The sequence below is a fragment of the Cricetulus griseus genome (genome assembly GCF_003668045.3).
Source record: "Cricetulus griseus strain 17A/GY chromosome 1 unlocalized genomic scaffold, alternate assembly CriGri-PICRH-1.0 chr1_1, whole genome shotgun sequence".
Lineage (NCBI taxonomy): Eukaryota > Metazoa > Chordata > Mammalia > Rodentia > Cricetidae > Cricetulus > Cricetulus griseus.
This window is the reverse complement of record NW_023276807.1, coordinates 207,521,811-207,539,370: the sequence shown is the minus strand read 5'-3', so window position 1 is coordinate 207,539,370 and position 17,560 is coordinate 207,521,811. Positions and strand designations below refer to the sequence as shown.

Here is a 17,560-nt window from a genome sequence, read left to right as displayed (position 1 = left end):
TTTTAAAATAGCAGTAATACATGGATCAGAGGAAAGCTAATGTAAAAGAAAGCAAAGCAGTTTATTTGGATTTACTTGTAGACAAGTAAATCAAGCAATAGAATGAGCATCTGAAGAGCTGGAGATGATACAGTCCACACAGATGTGGCTAAGCCTGGACCTTGACCTCAAGGTTAAGGGCAGGTTCTAGGGATTGTGTAGCCTTCTCTAAAGAAGTGTTCTCCAAACCTCACAGCCACATTACCAACTGTCCAGCAGAATGGTGAATTGCTGTGGCCTTCTGAAACCGACAGCATGGAAATTAAGTCCTCAGCACCTGGGAAAAGCCACCACAAAGGAAGTGATTTGAGCAAGTGAAAAGTACAAACTATGGGACAACAAAGGAAACTGTATTCAAAGGCCAAGTTTATGGCCCTTACACAAAGCAACTATTTAGAGTATGGAGAACTTTAATCCATAACCTACCTGTATGTAGTGGCACACACCAAAAAACTCAGCACTTGGGAAGTGGAGGCAGAAGGACCAGGAGTTCAAGGACATCCTCGGCTGCAAAGCAGGACTGGGCTGTTTGAGATTCTTTCCCCAATATTGTAAATCTAAACACTGATACACTGCTACAGTAAGGGAGAAATACCTTGTTTGGGCTTTCCACCCCCTTCTTCAAGGTGATCTTTAATTTCCTAGCAAATCAAAGTTCACTGTTACATTATTCCCATGTTGTGAGTTTAGCATCTAGTGAAAATGCTGAAAGACAATTTGTTTTTAAGAAACACAAGACATAGGTTGTAGCTCAGAGTCAAAGAAAGCACTTTATATGTATGAGCTGCCATCAAATCCCCGGAACCAAGGGAGGAGGGACAGAGGGAGGGAACAGAAAATAAACCCAAAATATTTGACCCACAAGTTCTAGATGAAGTCACAAATGACCAAGAAAGTAAGTGACCAAAAGGTTGATGCAAATGTTGTGTTAGGTTTCTTTCATGTTTTTTTCTTTAATTTTTACAGAGCACTGAAAGAATGGACAAGGCTGTCCTTGCCAACCAAACTTCAGTGATGTCTTTTCGACTTAGAGGTTTATCTGTAAATCCAAAGATACAGATGGCTGTATTTTTCATGTTTCTCATTTTCTATGTCCTGACACTAATTGGTAATATCCTCATTGTCATAACTATCATATATGACCGCCGGCTGCATACACCCATGTACTTCTTCCTCAGCAATCTGTCTTTCATTGATGTCTGCCATTCCACAGTCACTGTCCCAAAGATGCTGAGAGACACTTTGTCAGAAGAAAAGCTCATCCCCTTTGATGCCTGTGTGGTCCAGATGTTCTTCCTGCACCTCTTTGCCTGCACAGAGATCTTCCTGCTTACTGTCATGGCCTATGATAGATATGTGGCCATTTGTAAACCCTTGCAGTATATGACCGTGATGAACTGGAAGGTGTGTATGCTACTAGCAGGGGCCCTATGGACAGGGGGGACCATCCACTCTATCTCTCTCACCTCACTCACCATCAATCTGCCCTATTGTGGTCCTGATGAGATTGACAACTTCTTCTGTGATGTACCTCAGGTGATCAAACTGGCTTGCACTGATACCCGAATCATTGAGATTCTCATTGTCTCCAACAGTGGGCTGATCTCTGTGGTATGTTTTGTGGTTCTTGTAGTGTCCTATGCAGTCATTCTGGTGAGTCTGAGGCAACAGATCTCTGAAGGGAAGAGGAAAGCCCTGTCCACCTGTGCAGCTCACCTCACTGTAGTCACACTGTTCCTGGGACACTGTATCTTCATCTACTCACGCCCATCGACCAGTCTTCCAGAAGACAAGGTTGTGTCTGTGTTTTTCACTGCTGTTACCCCTCTGCTGAACCCTATAATCTATACCCTTAGAAATGAGGACATGAAGAATGCCTTGAACAAATTAATCAGAAGGAAAGAAATAAAAGAAAAGTGAAAATACTAAGCCCTTAAGATTCTTGGTGATCCGAATCAAAGAAGCAACTATATATTGTATTTACCATATGATGTTACTTACAACATTTCCTTCTAGCCCTATATCTAACAATCATAGTAGCAGCTGCGATTGGTAGCATCTTCCACATTCTAGAAATTGTCATAGGCACTGAGTACTTACTTAACTCTCTCAACAGCAATGGACTACATGCTCATCTAACTACAATGGAATGAAAGCTCACACTGAGTGAATATCATGCTGAAAGACACCCTTCTACAAAATCATAAAGACAAGACTCAGAGGGCCTAAATTTAGCTTAGTACAGAATATGTACTGGGCATACAGGAACTCCTGGGTTCAATTCCCTACTTCACAAAAAAAGAGTCACAAGATTGAATTTCAAATCGGAATTCATCAACCCACTATTGCTCTAAGAACTGGAAGAAAATACCAACTTGAATTCATTATCTCATTCTGCTGCACTTGCTTTTCAGTTGACCAGCAATATAAACAACAACAGACTTCTGGACTGCCCTCATATGTGTTATTCATTCTGGTGTTTGTCTAAATGACTTACCAATTCAGGTAAATGAAACAAAGGACATTTGAGTATGACTGGTAACTTTGAACAACTGAGATTACTAATCCTCTTGAGAGTTCATTCAAATCTGCCATCCAAGTAATGAAATGGGAATATTTTATTGTTTCTCATTTTAAAAATACTTCCTAGGCACCAAATCTGAACTGGATTTGTAGTTGAAAGTGGAACTAATATATAGACACTCCTACATGGAGTATACAGTCTACTACAAAGAAAAAGCAAAAATCTGAACAACTAAATGTAATTATTGATGCAGAAAATGCTGTCAAAGAATAGAGCACCATGAACATGCAGTGGGGGGTGGGCCCTACACCAAGAATTCCAGAGGAACCTCTTTGAGGAAGTCACATTTTAGCTGAGGGGTGAAACGTAAAAAGGAGTCAACCACAAGTTAAAGAGAAGCAGAAAACACTCCAGGCAGAGGAAATGGAAGGTACAAAGATCTCTCTGATGGGAGAGATAGCTTGTTCCAAGAAGTAACAACCACCATGGTTACAAATTAGAGACTTTTTCTACATAATAGACAACAATGGGACTGAATATCAGTGCATGTAAATGTGTACAATGTAAGATATAATTAGATTACTCTTCAAAATTCCTTTTTTGTGTTACAATTTTATTGTATTTTTTTTACATTCCAATCCCAGTTCCCCCTCCTTTCTTTCCTTCCATTCCCCCCCACTCCCTCCTTCCTTCCATCTGCTCTTTGGAGAGGGTAAGACCTCACCTAGGAAGTCTATTAAGTGTGTCCCATCATCTGGTTGAGGCAGGACCAAGGCACCCACACACACACCCCTGTGTCTAGGCTGAGCAAGCTATCTCTCCACATAAAACGGGCTCCACTAAGACAGTTTGCACATTAGAGTTAGATCTTGGACCCACTGCCAGTGGCCTCATTAATTGTCCCAGTCACATTATTGTCATCCATATTAAGGAGTCTAGTTCAGTCTTGTGCAAATCTAAGCTCCCCTCTTAACTACTTTTATTGATTGACTTTTCCCAAACAAATTTTAAAATGTTACTGGAAAGTTACCCAAAATACTGTTTGTGTTCTTATGTTAAGTACCAGCACTAGAATTTGTACTGGTACTATAATCAATGACTACAACCTAGTGCTTTAAACACCTTAAGCATTGCTTTGCAGTTCTGTGGTCCAAACATTCAATGCATACCACCCCAGATGTTAACAGGACAGCATGTTTTCTAAAAGCTCAGGTTCCTTTTCCTTTCTAGATTCAATTTTCACCCCAGGTTGGTGATCTTTTCATCTTCATAGCAGACAGTGTTGATCCTCCTGGTATCTTACCTGGTTGCATCACCATCTGAGGTCTTCTTCTTTCTTCTCCCAGTCAAGAGCACTTATTACTCTTGTGGAAGACCTGGATTCAGTTACCACCCCCTACATTGTGGCTCACAACTATCTGTAACTCCAGTTCAAAAGGACCCAACAACCTATTCTGGTCTCCACAAGCACCAGGCACTTGTGGCATATATACATTCATATTGTGTAAAAATAAATAAATCTTTCTAAAATAACTAGAAATGGGATTTACATATGACTCTTCTGTACAACTCTTGGGCATATACCCAAAGGACTTCATAGTGTACTAAAGATACACTTGTGTATCCAGCTTATCAAGGCTCAACTCAAAATAGCTAGAAAATGGAATCAAAATAGATGTTCAACAACTGAGTTGATAAGAAAACTAGATATAGATAGGTAGATAGATAGATAGGTGATAGATAAATGGATAGCGTAATATTACTCAACTGTAAAAAAAGTGAAATAATAATGAATTTTCTTTGTAAATGGGTGGGGCACAACTATACCAAGTGAGTCACTCAAGCCTCATAAGACAAATGTCTCATATTCTCTTTCATATGTGACTCTTTAGTTTCAAATCTTTTGTGTGTTTGAAGTACAAGTTGACATTTGAAGAAGAAGACACATTAAGGGAGGAGAATATTAGATTATAGGTTAAAAGAGAAATGAATAGAACACTGGGTATAGAAAAGCTTTTAAACATTTGATGGTTTGAATATGAATGCCCCCCATAAGCTCATATGTTTGAATGCTTAGTCATCAGGGAGTGTCACTACTTGGAAAGGATTAGGAGGTGTGGCCTTGTTGGAGTAGGTGTGGTCTTAGAGGAAGTGTGTTACTAGGGGTGGGCTTTGAGGTTTCAAAAGCCATTCCAGGCCCAGTAGCTTTCTTTCTTCCTGATGCCTGTGGATCCAGCTATAGAAGATTGACTAAGACAGAAGTTTGTACCAGAAGTACCAAGGAGTGAGTTATTGCTACGACAGGCCTGACCATGCATCTTGGTGGAATATAGACTTTGGGACTTTGGATTAGGAAAGAAGTTGGATGATTTAGGTGGGGCTTAATGGGCCATACTAGTAGGAGCATGGAAGACAGTGGTGCTGAGAACAATATATATTATGACAGTCCAGCTCAAGAGGTTTCAGAGGAGAAGAATATTAATAAGTGGTCTAGATACCATGCTTGTGAAATTTTGATGAAGAATGTGGATGCTTTCTGCCCTTGTCTAGGAAAACAATCTTTCTGAGGCTAAATTGAAGAGTTTTGGATTAATAACATTGGCAGAAGAGATTTCAAGACAATCTAGTATTGACTATGTTACTTGGTTATTAGTGGCCACTCTTACACAGATCTATAATAACAAGGAGAAAACTGAGCAAGGAAAAACACAAAAACTACAGTTTGAAGAGAAAGAAACACCAGGAAGTGTAATGAAGCTAAGTCCAGGGCTCAAGGTGACAAAAAGTTTAAACCTGAAGCTTAATAGAATAAAAGGAGTAATGGCCTCAGGACAAGACCCCACTCAGATAAGCTTCCAACTTGTGAAAAGGAATTAAAGAAAAGCTTAAGCAGTGGAGGAAATAATTGAGAACAGATAGATGCTAAAAATGTATTTGAATGAGAGGGCCACGTACCAGCCCCAGCAAGCAGCAAAACTTGGCACCTTCGGCCATGTGCTTCTGTCTTTAGAGTCAAGGATACAAGAAAGAGGTTGTGAAATCCCACCACTCCCCAAGCTAAAGAGAGCTCCTGGGACCATGAATTTGTCAGGGGTGTCCCTTCATGGAGGCCAAGAAAGGCTATTGTGTGAATCTGTGAAAGTGAAGCCTGGATTGTATTGGATTCCCCCAAGATGTTGGAAATGGCAAAGCTGTGGTATATGGCCAAAGAAAGCTGCAGACCAAGTATGGAACCAGCCCAAGAGAGAGAAGTATGCTGCAGTCAACAAAGCTGAATTAGAGATCTGAAGAGCACTTTGACATCAGACATGGAGATGCAGAATTTAGAATTTGCCCTATTAGTTGTAAGCCTTGCTTTGGTCCAGCATTTCCCTTTCCTCCCTTTGGAACAGTAATGTATGTTGTGTGTTATTGTATGTTAGAAGCACATGATGAGCTTTATAATTTTGATTTTAAAGGAGGTTACAGTTAAGAGATTGCCATGAATATTAGAGACTTTGAACTTTGGACTTTCAAGCAGGATTAAGACTCTTATAGTGTTATAGACTGTGGGGACTTTTGAAGTTGGGCTGAATGCATTTTTGCATTATGATATGGCTACAAGCCTTTAGGGACCATGGAATGGAATGTGGTGGTTTGAATAAGAATGGCCCCCATAGGCTCTTATGTTTGAATAATAAGTCATCATGGAGTGATTAAGAGGTGTGACCTTGATGGAGTAGGTCTGGCCTTGTTGAAGATAGTGTGTCACTAGGGGATGGACTTTGAGATTTCAGATGCTCAAGCCAGGCCCAGTGGCTCTCTCTTCCGCTGCCTGCCAATCCTGATGTAGAGCTCTCAGCTCCTCTCCAGCACTACATCTGTCTGAATGCTGCCATGCTTCCTACCATGTTGATAATGGACTAAACCTCTGAAAGTGTAAGCAAGTTCCAATTAAATGTTTTCCTTTGTAAAAGTTGCCATGGTCATAGCGTTTCTTCACAGAAATAGAACATTAACTAAGACAATGACCAGTAGGTGCAGAAAAGGCTTCTGACAAAACCCAGAACCCCTTCATGATAAAAAAAAAAATACCTGAAGAGGCAGAAATAGAAAGGATATACCTTAACATAATAAATGTTTTACACAATAAACCTATAGCCAACATTATACCAAATACACAAAAAGCAGGAACAAGACAAGATTGCCTATCCTCTCTACTTCTCTTCAACATAGTGTTCAGTTAAGTCTTAATTAAAATAATAAGACAAGAAAAAGAAAGAAAAGAGACACAAGTAGAAAAAGAAGGCAAATTATCTTTATTACCAGAAAATTTTTGTAACTGATTAAAACTTCCAGAAAAGTAACAAGATACAAAATTAAGATGCAAAAATCAGTAAACTCAATCACAAATATGATTGGAAAGAAAAGAAAAATAATCCATACACAATTGCATTAGAATAAACCTAAATCAAGGAAATGAAACATTTCTACAATGAAAATGTTAAAACACAAGAAATAAATTGAAGAGCATGCTAGAAGGTAAAGAGACCACTCTCATGTTTATGGACTGAAGAAATTAATAATGTAAAATTGCTATTTTACCAAAAGCAGTCTACAGACTCAGTAAACTCCTTAACAAAATCTCAATGCCTATAGAAAATATAGGTTTACAGATGCTACTGTCCCCTGTCACCACTTGCTGCAGCCATGGTCAACCCCACCATGTTCTTTGATATCCCAGCCAATTTAAGTTCTTGGGTCATGTCTCCTTTGAGCTCTTTGCAGACAAAGTTCCAAAGACATCATAAAACGTTCATTCTCTGAGCACTGGAAAGAAAGGATTTGGATATAAGGGTTCTTCCTTTCCCAGAATTATTCCAGGATTCATGTGCCAGGATGGTGATTTCACAGGCCATAAATGCACTGGCAACCAGTCCATCAACAGGAAGAAATTTGAGTATGAGAACTTCATCCTGAAGCATACAGGTCCTGGCATGTTGTCCATGGCAAATACTGGACCTAATACAAATGGTTCCCAGTTTTTTATCTGCACTGCTGAGACTGAGTGGCTGACAAACATGTGGTCTTTGGGAAGGTGAAGGAACGCATGAGCATTGTGGAAGCCATGGGGCGTTCAGGGTCCAGGAATAGCAAAACAAGCAACATCAACATTTCCAACTATGGACAACTCTAATTATAATTGCACCATTCCATCTGTAGCTCAGGAGAGCACCTCCACCCCATCTGCTCACAATACCCTGTAATCTCTGCTCTCATTGAAGTTCTTTGGGTTCCATACTTTCCTAATTCCCCTCCAAGTCTAGCTAGACTGCACAGTCATGTTTATGACTATGAATAAAAACTAAATTAAAAAGGAAAAAAGAAATAGAAAATATAATCTTAAAATTCATGTGGAAGTAAAAACTACACCAAAAAGCCAAAGCAAGCATGAATAAAAGGAATAATACTGGCAGTGTCATATATCTGCATTCAAGTTTATTACAGAGCCATGAATAACAAAAGCAGATTGGTATAAGCAAATAACTAGACATGCAGATGGATGGAGCAGAACAGAGGACCCAAATAGAAATCAGGTCAATAGACACCTGATTTTTTTAATGAAGAATCCAGAAATATACATTGAAGGGAAGATAGTCTCTTCAATAAATGATACTAATAACTGCATATCCATATGTAGAAGAATGAAATTAGATAACTATATCTCCCCAAATACAAACAAAATCAATTACAAATGGATCAAACCACTTAGTGTAAGACCTGAAACTCTAAAACTGTTAGAGGAAATGTAGGGATAGAAAAGTGTTTTTCTGAATAGGACTCCTCTAGTCACTCTGAAAATAATCCTAATAATTGATGACAAATCCTCATGAAATTAAACACTCTGCATAGCAAGGAAACAGTTGCCATTTCTCTGGCCCCAACTCTATACTTTAGGAACCACTGAACCTCCTCAGTTGCAAGCAAATCTGCCTATACTACAAAACCCCTGTGCTATACTGTCTTATAGAAACTCGTCTGCACAGTAAGGCAGAAAAAAAAACAAACATGACACAGACCAAAAAGAAGCAAAACATTCATCATGTTGCTGCTACCAAGGTAGAAAACTGAAAGCTCTACAGAAAGTCTAAAGCGCAGCAGCTCAATGGTGGAGCACTTGCCAACATCTGTAAGGCCTTGCATTCAATCTCTGTCAAAAGAGGAATAGACGTACAGAGAAAGGAAAGGAAGAAGGAGGTGGACAGGGAAGAGGAGGGAAAGAGAATTTGTCTAGAGGAACTTGTGATTGAATTCAGCAATGTCGGTGGCATAAAGATAACCTATGCAATGTTATTTCTGCATATTAAAATGAAATTAACAATAGCAATGAGGAAAACAAAACACTAGCTCCTGTCTGCTTTTGCTGCTTCTCAGAGCCTGGGCATCTACTGATGCCAACATCAGACTTCATTGTCTTTGGCCCTCTAGGGAAAACTCAAACTCAGTACCACTGACTTTCCAGGGATGTTCCTGGCTTTTCATCACTGACTTGGTGCTGCTGAGGCATCAGCTTTCTGGACTGAACCTACCTAGTTCTCTGCCTGTCTGGTGTGCAAACACTACTTTTAAAGAAACTATAGCCCCCTAAAGGCTTGAAAATTGTCTATAAAATAAAGTGATGGTAGACAAGTTAAGAGAATATTTGATTTTATTTTTTATAACTTTATTGTGCAAAATGATTTTCATAAATTTGTGTCATTGTATTTTACTTCCAGAATTGCCCTTTCTTATTCCCCCTTCTCATTCCTGATAAATAGAGATGTCTCTTCTTATTTATTGTCTTGCTTGTTCCCATCACTCCATTCTTTTAGATGCTTCCTACAATGTGGTCCTTATCCTGTTGTCATGTCTTATTTGTACTGTTTTTTTAACCTACAGGAGTCATGTATAAGTAAAAATATATGACTGTTATTTCAAGTCTGTCTTGTTTTTTGTTGCTGTTGTTGTTTTGTTGGTTGATGGGTTTTGTTTTTGTTTTGAGACAAAGCCTCATGAAATCCAAGCTGACTTCAAACTCACAGTATTGGCGGTATAGCTCAGTGGTAGAGCATTTGACTGCAAACTCACAGTATTTCCTTGGCTGGCCTTGAACTCCTGATACTCCTGCCTCCCTATGCCAAATGCTGAGGTTACGGGCATACAACACCATACCCAATTCTGGCTTGTGTCAGTTAATGTAGTCATCTCCAGCTCCATCCATGCTCCTGCAACTGCTATAATTTCATTCTTCCTTATAACTGAATAAAATCCACTGTGTATATTTTTCAAGGAACAAGATATTTGGAGATAAATTTAATGAACTGTGTTTTATCACAAATTTAAATGATAATATTAATAAAGAAAACAAATTGATTTGTTCGTTCTCTCTTTTTGCTTTTAAATTTTATTTTATTGGGGCAGGTTGCAAGGGCAGGGGTTGGATATGAAGGGACTGGGAAATGAATGAGATAGAGATGCATGATGTGAAAGACACAAATAATACATAAAATAATATATAAAATAAAATATAAGTAAATAATAGGCTCATTCAAATTAATGGATTGAGATTGAGTATTGTTCAGTTTCACTCTCTCCCAAGTTGCCTCTGGAGATGATGTGATCCCAGTCTAGATTCCAGCATTATCCTCTGTAGACAGACTTCCCAAAATGCACATGAAAATACATAACAATTTTGAGAAAGACCAATGAGAGATGACTCACATAACATCTCTTCAAGCCCCCTATAAAACTGAAATATCCAAAACAGTGTGCTCGTATATAAGTATAGACATGTAAGTCAATGTGGCAGAGTAAGGAATTACAAATAAATCCACACTTGAAAGATCAAGTCATTTTCAGTAGAAGTAATTTAATAGTAACAGTCATCTCAAACTGTGCCAAATCAAGGCAATGGGTGAATAAAATGAATCTCAAACTTATTCCATCTAAAAACTAAACCCCAAAGAGATCATACCCCTAGAATTTAAAAATAAAACTATAAAATTTGTTCAAATAAAACAGGCAAAAATCTTTGAGACTTTGAGGTAGACAAGATTCCAGTGTGAAAGGGTCAACCACAAAAATAAAAAGTTAGAATCAATTTTGTCAAAATTCTTTTTATCTGAATATTTTATTAAGAAAATAGAGCAGGTCAGTGGTGGCACACACCTTTAATCCCAGCACTTGGGAGACAGAGGCAGGTAGCTCTCTGTGAGTTAGAGGCAGTCTGGTCTACGGAGCTAGTTTCCGGACAGCTAAGGCTGTTACAGAGAGCCCCTGTCTGAAGAAGAAGAAGGACGAAGAGGAGGAGGAGGGGAGGAGGAGGAGGAGGAGGAGGAGGAGGAGGAGGAGGAGGAGGAGGAGGAGGAGGAGGAGGAGGAGGAGAAATTTTCAAGGCTCCAGAGATGGCTCGGTGCCTAAGAGTCACTTGTTATTTCCACTTTAAGGATACAGCCATAACAGTTGTTGTCATCACAACATGACTTCATGAGCAAATTTGTCTCTGCCTGAGTTGCTTCATGGCATTTTTCACCTCCTCATTCCTCAAGGTGTAAATGAGAGGATTTAACAAAGGGGTGACCACTGTGTAGAAGACAGAGACCACCTTATCAATGGAGAAGCTGGTGTCTGGCCGAGTGTAGATGAAGATACATGGCCCAAAGAACAGGGCAACCACCATGAAGTGGGAGGAGCAGGTGGACAGGGCTTTCCGACGACCTTCTGCTGACTGTTTTCGAAGAGAAAACAGGATCACTGTGTAGGAAGTGACCAAGGCTAGAAAACAGGTGAGGGAGATGGTTCCACTATTGGACACGATCAGAATCCCTGTAAGGTAAGTATCTGTGCAGGCCAGCTTGATGACAGGAGGTACATCACAGAAGTAGCTGTCAATAATGTTTGGGCCACAGTAGGGTAGACGAATAGTCAAGAAGGTCTGCACAAGTGAATGAACAGTGCCCCCCACCCATAGTGCAAAGACGAGCTGCACACAGACCCTCATGTTCATCACACTGGGGTAGTGCAAAGGAATGCAGATAGCTACGTAACGGTCATAAGCCATAATTGTCAGCAGAAAGATCTCAGCACAAGCAAAAAGATGAAGGAAGAAGAGCTGTGCAATGCAGTTGTCAAAGGAGATGGTCTTCCTCTCCAAAAGCAAACCCTCCAGCATCTTGGGCACCGTGACAGATGAGTGGCATATATCAATGAAGGACAGATTGCTCAGAAAGAAGTACATGGGAGTGTGGAGACGTGGACTAAAGACTATGGTAACAACAATGAGTATGTTCCCCAAAAGAGTTAGCACATAGGTGACTGTAAATGGTATGAAAAACAGAATCTCCAACACCCAGTTGTCAGTGAGGCCCAGGAAGACAAACTCAGTCACTCTCGTTTGGTTTAGAGCTCCCATCTAATGAGTGTTCCAGAGGATCTGGGAGTATGGGGCATAAATTTTAAATTATCCTGAGTAATAAAAGGGATGAAGAGGTTGAAATGAATGTTTTCCTATGAGACTTAGCATGAATATGTAAATTATCCAAAATCCTTACCCTGTATTTACATTTCAGAATAACCAGACTAGAATTCTAAAATCATAAAACTCCAACTAAAACAACTCATTATTTGACTTTTGCTATTAAGGTAAGTGACCTTCAAAACATTGGCAGTCTTTTTTTTTTACCCAATGTCCTTTTACAGCCATTAAAATATTGTGTATCTTTTACTTGATTTTTCATTATCCCAAAGCACTGACTTTAGGAAAGCTGTCCTGATTCAATAAAAACCAGTTTCTCTTTTATAATTATTTTATTATACTCAACTATAAAAAAGCATGAAATTTAGTTTTTATTCTCATTAACTAAACTTTTCTTTAAAAGTACAGAAGTAACAGAAAGATTGTAAGAGCCAGAGGACCTGGAAAACCTGCTGTGAGATAGTGTCTCCTAGAAATGACAAGGAAGCTTCACCCATGGTCCTTCAATATGGCTGTCTAAAAAAGACCTGAACAAGTACAATACCAATAGACACACTAACATGGAAGTGAGGACTCTCACGGGGCCAAGCCCTAAACAAAGAACTACAGGAATACTGAGAGTGGAAGTGATAGTCTTCCCAGGGCTAAGACCCCTATTTGGTTATCCAGTACCAAGTGATCAGCCCTGAAATGATATATACACAAGTAACACAAAACATTCAATGGACTGGGCAGGTTGCATTTACATATTTATGCATGTATATATTTGTATATATTATATATACATATATATTATATATATGTGTGTATTAATAATTAAAGAAAAAGAGGCCATGAATTTGAGAGGGAGAAAGGGAAGATATGTGGAAGGGATTGGAAGGAGTAAAAGGAAGGGGGAAATAACATAATTAGATTTTAATTGTACAAAAATTTTAATCTTTCAAAGAGTAATAACCACATGATTTATCTCTTGCAACACTTTTCAGGTGCCTTGTACATTGTATGTTTCCAAAACCATTTTATTTATACTAAATTACCTTCTTAGACATTGTTAATCCAATCATTCCTTCACAATAAAACTAATAAGCCACAAATTATGTTTCTTTAAATTCTGCAATACAACTTTTCTGCCAGGAAATATGATGTACAAATACTATCACGTTGCACCTAATTGTTCATGCTGGTTAGGCAACTAAAAGATAATCAGTACAAATCACAAAAGAATAAAGCTTTGATCCAATTATTTCACTTACAGTAAGGTAATCAATTACAGTGTCCAAACTACAGAACAAGCTAAAGGTGGGGGGGGGGTATTAAACCTAACACTATTTGAAGCAACCTAACAGTCATGGGATTGGGGTGGGGGAATTCTGAATGAACGTAGTGAAACGTGACTAGACTTGTACCCAGCCATTAGGAATAATAGTGACAAGATTACCAACATGACAACTGTGGAAACAGCACATAAGGGTGACATTTAATAGTATATTCTCAACATCTTGTTAGATGATAGTGCTATATAAGTTATCAAGACAAAGAGAAGTCGGGGGAGGGGATGACAGAACATATGACAGAAAAGGAGAATATTCTCTTATTCAAAAAAAAACCCTTAAAATTTGATAGTTAAAGACAAATGTTCAAATTGAAAATGAGCAAAGAATATAAACACAAAGAGCACAGGAAAGGAATCACAAATGAGATGTCTAAGTGAGAGTTGTTCAACTTCAGTGGACATTAGAGACTAAAACCAAATACATTTCTTTTGCCACATTGACAAATGCATGAAAACTGATCATTCTCTGCATAGTGTTACTGAAAGTCAGTATTCTTAAAAATTTTTTGTGGGAGATAAATTGGCAGTGCCAATGAGAATTTTAATGTCTATACATCTAGACCAAGGAATACCATTTTCAATATTTCATTTCTTTTTTTTTTGAGGCCTTATTTCATAGAACTCAACTGAAATACTTTTTGTAGGAGCCAGAGGAATCAAGGGCATCACAAGAAAACGCACAGAATCAACTAACCTGGACTCATAGGGGATCACAGAGACTGAACCAACAACCAGGGAGCCTGCAAAGGATTGACCTAAGTACTCTGCATATATTTTACAGTTGTGTAGCTTGGCCCTCTTGTGGGACTCCTAATATCAGGAACAAGGACCATCTCTGATTCTTTTACTGGCTTTTGGGACCCTATTCCTCCTACTGGATTGCCTTGCCCACCCTTAATACATGGGGAGGTGTTTAGTCTTACTGCAGCTTGGTATGCCATGTTTTGTTGATATCCATGGGAGACCTGCCCTTTCCTGAATAGAAACAGAGGAGGAGTGAATTGGGGGGTGGGAACAGAGTGGTGGGGAATGAGAGGAGAGAGGGGAGGGGAAATTGTGGCCAAGATGTAAAATTAATTTGTTAAAATGAATACTTTTTAGTAAAACAGGGTATTGGAAACAAGCAGTACTTATCAATACAGAAATAAGTTTCTTAAGTTTTATCTTATTATTTTAGGGATATACATGTTTTGCCTGAATGTATGTCTGTGCAACATGTATGTGCCTGGTGTTGGTGGTGACTAGAAAAGAATGTCAGATCTCCTGGAACTGAAGTTACAATTATGAGCTACCATGTGGGTACTAGGAATTGAACCCAGGTCCTCTGGAAGAGTAGCCAGTGCTCGTAACTACTGATCCTTATGAATAAATAATTTTTGGTACAGGCACAATATGGAATACTGTGGAACCATTAATGAAGTGGATTTATGTGTAGTAACCTAAGGCAGTGGTTCTCAGCATGGCTACAGATCAGAACTTAGTTGTCGCTGCCCCTCACCAGCTGCAGCACTTAGGAGAAGGCATTTGCAACTTGCCTGGGCAATGCAGTAGAGCTATCCCTGATGGTCCAGACGTGGGAGTGCCGTCCCTGAGGATGTGAAAGCAGGAAAACCAACCTCATCCCTTTCTCATTGCTACGAGGGGTAAACTAGCCAGGGCAATGCCGGAGAGCTCACCCTGGTGATGAAGACAGGGGAGAACTGGCAGACTGACCAAGCCTGCAACTACCTAGGCCCAGAACCAGGGTCATGAGTTGGCCCACCCCCAACATCCACCCCATCTGTGATCTGCTGGAGCACATGAAGGGACCGGTCCTTACAGACCCAAAGCTGCAGGTCCCCATAACACAGGGCAACAGCAGGATAACCAAGAGAAGTCCCAGTGAGGGCCCAGCATTGATAGTGTGGCAGAAACCAGAGGCCTTGAACCAAACCCATGGCTCTTTGGAATGAACGCTTGCAAGTAAAGATTCATGGACAAAAAAAGGTTTACTGTGTGACTCACTGTGTGACACTATAGCTCTCATGACAAGGTTGATTTTTCTTAGTTTTTTCCTCTTAAATTGTATTTATTTTATTTGGGAGAGGAGGCTGCAATGGCAGAGGGCAGATACAAAGGGACAAGGGAATGAATGGCATCAAGATGTATGATGTGAAAGATACAAAGAATAAATAAAAAGAAAGTTTTTTTAAAAGCCTGTTTCAGCTGACCTGAACAAGGGGAAGCGCATGGACCCCAGACTGATGTCTGGGAGGCCAGCACGGGACTGATCCAGACCCCTCAACATGGATGTCAATGAGGAGGCCTCAGCACTCTATGGGGCTCCTGGTAGTGGATCAGTATTTATCCCTGGTGTAAGAAGGGACTTTGGGAGCCCATCCACATGGGGGGATGCTCTCTCTGCCTGGACACATGGGGGAGGGCCTAGGACCTGCCCAGGATATGACAGACTTTGGGGAGCCCCCGTGGAGGGTCTTTCCCTCCCTGGGGAGCAGATAAGGGATAAGGTAGGGGGTCTGGGGGGAGGGGAGGGGAGAGAGAGGAAGAAGGGATTGACATGTGACGCAGGCTTGTTTCTAATTTGAACTAATAAAAAAATAATTTCTTGGGGAAAAAAAAAAAACCTGTTTGGGGCTGCAGCATAGCTCTGTGGTCAAGTTTTCATTTAGCATACACAAGGCCCTATGTGTTATACTCAGCGGAAAAAGTAGAAGGAGGAAGAGGGAAGATGGAAGGAAAGAATTGCTGTTTTATTGACTTAGTAATAAGCCTTTTAAAATAAAGAAAATTATTGTCTGGGTGAAGCACACACCCATAATCTTAGCACTTTGGAAGCTGAGGAAGAGGAATCAAACTTCCCAAAGCCTGCATGCTAAAACACAGTGCCATGCTGCTTAAAACACACTAAACGAAAAGGAAGCAAGTAAACACGCAGTGGCCTTTAAGGAACAATAGGCCCCAAGCATGTTCCCTGGAAGAAAGGGAAACATTTTATTTTCCTATCCATGTAACAAAGCACCTGCCACAAAAAAAGGAACTCACTAAATACGTCTTAGTTGAAAAAAAATAAGTAATACTACAAATAAAAAACAGTGAAAAGACCAAACTTCGGAGAGACAAGATAGCCTATGTAGCAATAGATGTATATTCTGTAATGGGGCAGGAGAACCAAAGAACCAGAACCCCACTGGGCACGAGAAATGTGCCAAGGTGTGCACAGTAAGGCAATAAAAGCCAGCTGCCAGCTCTCTCATTTAGCTTTTCCTAGAGTTTTAGAATTCCTCAGCAGTTCCCCATCACAGGCAGTAGTGACTTGCCCTTTTGCTGATTACTCCTCTGTAAGGTTACTGCATTGCCAGAGATTAAAGCCTTTTGCTTCCAGACTCCCCAGTTTAAACCTACTGCTGTATGTCGTCGTATCAGAAATGCCCAAACTGTATTCGTCTGTCCTCTGCTGTATGTTTCTACATGGTCTCTATTTGAGCACTGCAGGGCCAAACCTCAGTGAAGACACACTTAAAAGGGGCTCCTTTGGCAAAGGGAAGTATCAGTGTCCATCACGTCACAGTAGCCTACCATTTTAGCTTCAGGTGTATCTATAAAATGCTGGCTTGCCAAGACCTTGCTTGAATGAATCCAGTATGAGAAAGTGTCCTACACCAATAGAAGGGGGGGAGTAAAAAGAGGTACTCACAGAGACACTTTAAACTTTTGACAACTTCACATTCCAAGTAAAAATGAAGTGCAATAGGTTTTAGGCCTGGTTTCATCATGTCAGGATTAGAACTCCATCCCATCACCCACAATAGGTCTCCTCTGTTTGGCGATTTGCTACAGACAACTAAGTTAAATTAATTCTTGGATCTTTTACCAGATTGTGCTTAGTTTCTTTCCTTTTTTCTTTTCTTTTCTTCCTTTTGTTTTGTCTTTCAAATAGGATACATGATGTTTTTAAGACTCAACTCTTTACCATATAAATGAGATCATCTGCCTGGTGGCCAAACAACACAGAAAACAAAGCCTCTGAGGAAGAAAAGTGCACTCAAAGAAACACAGGAATGCCTTGCACTCTGCACACAGAGAAAAGCCTCCGTTTCACATCCCACATGCACGGGTGCAGTCGTGATGAGCCCCAGACAGAGCACAACCCTAATAGGGAAGCCCAGGCAGC

At 39.9% G+C, this 17,560-nt stretch overlaps 2 protein-coding genes across 2 annotated transcripts; one reads left to right on the top strand and one right to left on the bottom strand.

Moving 5' to 3' along the window:
- Positions 1–1,017: 1,017 nt before the first annotated feature.
- On the top strand, positions 1,018–1,959 carry LOC100756949 (olfactory receptor 4E1). The gene has a single exon (XM_027386504.1). The coding sequence runs from the start codon at positions 1,018–1,020 to the stop codon at positions 1,957–1,959; it is 942 nt and encodes a 313-aa protein (XP_027242305.1).
- A 9,107-nt stretch (positions 1,960–11,066) lies between these two features.
- LOC100773156 (olfactory receptor 1509) lies at positions 11,067–11,993 on the bottom strand. Its single transcript, XM_027386503.1, has one exon. The coding sequence runs from the start codon at positions 11,991–11,993 to the stop codon at positions 11,067–11,069; it is 927 nt and encodes a 308-aa protein (XP_027242304.1).
- Between the last annotated feature and the right edge of the window lie 5,567 nt (positions 11,994–17,560).